This window comes from Pleurodeles waltl, chromosome 10 (assembly GCF_031143425.1).
Source record: "Pleurodeles waltl isolate 20211129_DDA chromosome 10, aPleWal1.hap1.20221129, whole genome shotgun sequence".
NCBI classification, from domain to species: Eukaryota; Metazoa; Chordata; class Amphibia; order Caudata; family Salamandridae; genus Pleurodeles; species Pleurodeles waltl.
In genome coordinates, this window is record NC_090449.1 from 731,931,990 (window position 1) to 731,937,989 (window position 6,000).

Consider the following 6,000-nt stretch of genomic DNA (forward strand, 5'->3'; position numbering starts at 1 on the left):
ATGATGCTTGTCTGCTTTACTTCCACAATGTGAAGATGCATTCTTATTAAACATGATAACAGTTCCACTACATTCGTTTGACTCTTAAAGATGGCTCACAATGACAGGCATCTAATTACAAATGGGTTGTCTTAGATGAATCAAAACGACCTCCACACAAAAATGTGTGAAAAATGTGGATGTGCAAAGGCACATACTTGTATCTTTCCCAAATACCACAAGCAGTGCAAGTTCACCAATTTACCAAGGGGAGACATATGAGAGAGAGAGAGAGAGAGAGAGAGAGAGAGAGAGAGAGAGAGAAGTAAAATGCACTACAGTGTACATCAGCGGGGGACTAGGCTCAAGCACATTCATTGTCCTCACTCCACACTATGTGGTGCAGAGTTAGATGTTTTCCGGTGATAGGGTATATTGTCAGATGCCTGTTAAAGCATTATTCTAAAGGTAGAAGCAGGCAATCCTGTTTGCCACAACCAAACTATGGTAGGGTATTCTGACATCTCAAAGTGATTGGATCTACTTGTCCTATGGACAAAATAAATTTGAAGACTTGTTACCCTTGACCCAAAACACTGTGTTCTGGGCTCGGAATTTTAGGAGTACCAGAATCCCTCACTGCAGATCCCCATTGCTTTTCCCACAAACCAGGATGACCCGATCAGTATTTGTATTGGTGCGCCAGTCTTCGCTTTGTTTTTTCTATTTTTCAGTACACCATCTTTAGATTTGAAGGTCTTCCCCTGTTAAAATCACCTTGGATTGCAGTATGTCAGGAAACCTACAGGGCATCTTTATGATGTTACAGGATTATTAAAAATACTTTGAGCTGGGTAGTCTGAGACCCTTATTAGTTCTATCAAAATCTAAGGTAGTACATTTTTCCATTTCCACTGAGGAGATAGATGAAGACAATTTAGAGCATGCCCACTGGTTTTGGTTCACAGTGCCAGAAGGGAAAAATCCTGAATTATTGTTTCATGGTCTTATTCTACATGAACCCTTTTTGATAACCTCTCTGGAGTTCGTTTTGATCCTTCTAAGGAGGCACCTTTGTAATTAGATGCTTGCCATTAGAGATAGCTATGTATTTTGGTTGTTTTTTCTTATTCACTTATCTGGATTTATTCCCCTGGAGCCCTTTCACAAACAGAAACTTCAACATGAAAGCAGTTTTAGGACCACAAAATACAGACTTCTAAAAGCTCATGTTTCCATGGTGTAAGCAAAAAGCTAGAAGCCTTGTTGAAACTGACCACTTACGCTGTCCCAAACAACTGCAAAGAAAACGCTAGTACAAAACACAGCCCATTGGTCTAGTTTCATGCTAACCCCATCTTATCAGCCACTCACTGGTTACCGTAACTAGGCATTGTTGCTGTGAAACAGATGCTCTACAGCTGTGCTAGCAGAGTAAGCTATGATGGACAATCTGTGACTAAAGAGATTGCTGCTTTTCTCGTTGCTGCCTGTGCACATTCGGTGCTTGATTTCGACTTGTGATGTGAACTTCGTTGCGAGGCTGCAATGTCCTTACATTTGTCCACAGTGCATGGAAAGTTTGACAGAACCTCAAATCATCTCTGGCTCCCTTCTGCCACCTTAGAACTCGGCTTCGCAACAGGGGATGGGAAGGCTTTAATGCCGCACTGCCAGAAGTAGGTAGCTAGTAAAAGGGTCCGCCCTCAGTGCTTCAAGAATGCAGCACATTGGCCTTGACCCCAGGAGAAACGCACTCAAACGATGCCAACGTACATGTCAGCTCAGCGCTGCATTGCACTGGTTGAGTACAATCTGTGCATGCACACAGCTTACTTCCAACTTTCCATGATCATGCGTGAGCCTCTTCCACAGCATGTTTATTTTATGCCTTTCTATTTGCCAGTACCCTGTGAATATCTCTCCTGTCCTGCACAGCCACATTCGTTTTATTTGATCGCTGAAATAAGTAAATCAAATAATTCCAGGTAACTTTATGTAATATATTCATCATGTAAACATTCTATAATTGCAAGAAACTTTTAACTAGTAGGATTGGCAGTACTACAAAGTGTATTTATTTATATTTATATATAGTAATGTGAATTTGTGGTAGTCATAAAATACACGTGTTAGATATGTTTTTATAATGTATTGCAGCATTTTTAAGTAAGATACATTTTAGGCAGGGTTAAAGTCACACCACCCACACATCAGTGGGTGGTGAATATACTCTCTGCTCATACCTTTAATCCGCTTGCATTGCAAGTATTTGTATTGGAGGAGGTGAACAGTCGTTAGTTTGGGGCTTGTACGTATTTATGATAAGCAAGTGGACGTTTGTCATACCTAACACTTTTTTTTGTCTTGGTAGGGAAACCACTTCCAACATCGAAGATGAATTCTTACAAAATCAAAGCGGTGAAGACGAAGTTAAATTGCAGATGAAATGTGGACGATGCCACCTCAGTACTCTAACTTTTTCCGAAATGAAGTTCCATTTGTTGTATGATCATGGAGAAGAGATTGATGGGCATCCGAAGGAGGGCGAGGTGCAGACTGCCGACGGAGGACAGGAAGAATTGCTGAAGCATGCAGCACTCCACTGGAAGCAATGGAACGAAAGACGAAGTCTCGTGAAATGCGACCACTGTGAGGAGTTTTGCTCTGGACATAAACTGAAGAAGCACATGTCCCTTTTCCATGCGGATTCAGTAACCGCACCGGTGGAAAGCAAGGATGTGCTTTTGGGAAATGACGAACCAGTTCAGGAGCTACAGGAAGTTGACACTGCCTTGCAGAACCAGAACCTTAAGCTCCATTGTAATTCAGGTTTAAACTGTGTTCTCTGCACGCAGATGTTTGCACGAAAGGAGGATCTTTTTTCCCACTGGCAAAATCAGCACAGTTGCGAAGAACCCTCTGTACTCTGGACTATTTTCAGTTCCTATTTCGAGCAAAAATAATTAAGAACATGTTAAGGTGGCTCACAGTTATATGTTGTCTATTTATTGCACATGTTAAAAGCTCGGTGTACGGGGTTATTTGTTGAACCTCATTAAGAAAGCATCTTAACACAAAAGTGTGATACGACAGTAACCTTTACTCCCACCAGAGTTATGTGAAACGCTTTTCTCTGCTTTTGCTTGTTAGACTCAGGTCTGTTAGGCGTCTTCCTCTTGCTCATTCAGCACTTTGGCACCTGACATCTTGAACCGCATGATTGTGGTCGTTGAGATCTGCACAGTGAACTGTCAGATACCCAAGCCTTCTGAAAAAGGTCGTCTAATTTCCTGTTCTGTTTCATGCTGATTGGGCACACCTTGTTGACGGCCTAGATAGGAAGGTGGCAGTCGCATAACACTCTGCATTTCCTAACTTCCTGACATGAAGTTTGTTGTAACGAAGCAGTTCCGATTCCGATCGAGGAAGGTTGTCTTTTCTTTAATGGTGATGAAGTTGGTTAGTTCAGGGCACTTTTTTATGAATAATCGTGTTTCCAGAAAGCCATTGCAAAATGAATACCATCACCGAATTTTATGGAAAAATCTGCTGTGAAGTGGAAGTGCCTGTTCTTTTTTTGTGTGGTTTTTGTCACACCTGTTGCACTAAATCGTGCTGTTTAAATAATATTTCAGCAGTTATGGCTATAGTAGAACGTTTTACAAACCTCGATTTCAAGTATTATCCATTTTAAATTACAAGGAGGCTTTGCAGTTGACTTTTTTTTCTTCCACTAGCGGTATGAGGCTTATGTGCATACCAACTATCACTTCTACTGTTGGATATATTTTTATGGCCATAAAGAAACTAAACGAGCCCGTTATGCCGTTTCTATAGAATTTAGGTCTCATTCTGAAATCAGTGCGCCAAAAATGTAACCTTAAAATCGTGTACTGAAGACTATAATTTCTGCCCTGTAAGAATATTTAGTGTTATTCCCACTCCACTGCATTTTCTCTCTCTCTCTCTGCCTACCTTTGACTGCTGGCAAGGCAGAATAATTGTGTTAGCAGATTTTTTATTTATTTTTTATTTCCTTCATTTGAATAACATTGACCATTGTACATTATAATATTATATTTGGAAAATAAAGTTCTAATGTACAGAGTGACTATCGAAACTAGCACCGTGAGCGGAAAATTAGTGATGGTTGTTGCTACAGTTTAAATAATAGCTCTGTAACTATTTGCGAAAAATTGTAAAATAAAAAGGCGCTTTATTAGAATTTGCAATAGTTAAGCATTGCAAACTGTAAATGACTTGGTGTAAATGGTCTCAGTACTTCAAAGAAATAATTACTACACGGGCACATTTCAGGTACCATAGTTTGGGATCTCAAATCCAGTGTGTTTGGGGATCTCAAATCAAGTGGTTGTCTCTATATATGTTTAATTAGTGTTCCGGTTTGACCTTTCCACCTTCTTTTAGATTATTTTATCTTTCTCCCTCTTCCCAAATTGGCCACTTCATGTTCATCTGTAGACTGATGTTATTTATGGTAACCTATATACTCATTCTACAGTTCATGAATTTCACCCTATCTCCATGTGCTTTCAACATCCACATTCATTTAATAGCAACCTAATTGCTTGTTATACCTAAATGTATCTTACATCCACATTTTCTGAAATTGTATTTCAGGATATTCTTGTTGCTTTCCCATGCTTAAAAACAGTTCATGATGAAACAGTTCTGCTGAAAGCCTAGGGGACCATATGAGGGCATTTCGAAGTATGCGTGCCTTCATTACATAACATGAATGCGGTTCCAGTTTTCAAGCATACGTATTTTTTACCTTTTAATCCAAAGTATTATGTTTGTTTTTTAAATTACTTTATATTAGCTCCTATTTCAGAAAGAACTACTCTGCATGTTCTCCCTATGACGTAAAGTTGGTGGCAGTTGCCATTGGTTAGCAGATTAATTCTAAAAGTTCCTTATACCTGCACTGCCATCAACTGTTGATGTGGTATAGTATGGATATAACTGTAGTTAGAGTATTTAGTTTTTGTAATAATGGAATATGTTAAGTGACATTTAAAAACAATACTAAGTGGAAAAATCCACATGTTTATTAGATAAAAAAAAACGTTAAAGGCATTATTTAAAGGATTGTTCTGAATTCGAATCCTTTATGGGAACCATCCTTTCTGCAAATTTTACATTCTGTAGAAGGTACGTGTGTTTCCTTCTGCTTGCACTATCTTCCGAAATAGTTGTTGCATAAGTGTTTTGTTTAAAAAAAAAAAAAAGTTATTAATTTCACAAGTTAATAACCGTGTTTAGATAATTTATATTCGTTTTAATTTTGCAGTTTTTATGTGTTGATAATGTTAAAATATTATCACATTTGTCATGCAGAAAACTTACAAATAGAATGTGAGACAGAAATATGTTTTTAATTGAAATCCTGCACTTAATCCCATTCAGAATAGTTTCTTACACTGCTAATTCTATCCATCGCACACCGTTCAGGTTGAAAAATACTGTAGCACTTTCGTTATGTTGTTGTTATGAGGCACTCGGTATGCTTTGCAACTTCCAAGTTCATAAGGACTTACAGGTTTTAATTCATATCCTGTTTTTTTATTTTTTCATTTGAGCGGTGAGTAACGAATGCACAGGAAAACGTATACTGTTAAATATACAGTATGTTGGAATCCATGTCCTTTTTTTTAATGCTGTTTGGAAGTAATGTTTGCTTATACTTTTGAGTTTGCATGTTAATATTTTGTGCGTTTATACTTTTATGCACAGCATAGCTTCAAAGTATAAATTGTCAAAATACACAAGTTTGTCCTAAAGTATCTCATTGTTTTTCATTATTCATAAAATTATGTTTTATGTATTACATAACTTGTGTTTTTTATTTTTTAAATCATAGAGGGGGTGATATTGCTTCTTTATGGATATCATACATTCTCTTTTCCTTTTAACCATTCTTTTTAAAGCTACTATAAAAGTAAGTTATACAGCGTTAAAAAACACAAGCTTAGATCTGTTGTGTGGTTTCAGAGC

The 6,000-nt window shown here is 37.9% G+C and overlaps 1 protein-coding gene across 2 annotated transcripts in view; it reads left to right on the forward strand.

Annotated features, from left to right (window-relative positions):
• Positions 1–5,789, forward strand: part of ZNF438 (zinc finger protein 438) — a 104,132-nt gene extending 98,343 nt beyond the window's left edge. For both annotated transcript variants that reach the window (XM_069211264.1, XM_069211265.1), the window contains exon 5: positions 2,354–5,789. In XM_069211264.1, the coding sequence (XP_069067365.1) occupies positions 2,354–2,945 (592 nt within the window). In that variant the 3' untranslated portion in view covers positions 2,946–5,789. The remainder of the gene's footprint in view (positions 1–2,353) is intronic.
• Positions 5,790–6,000: the final 211 nt, after the last annotated feature.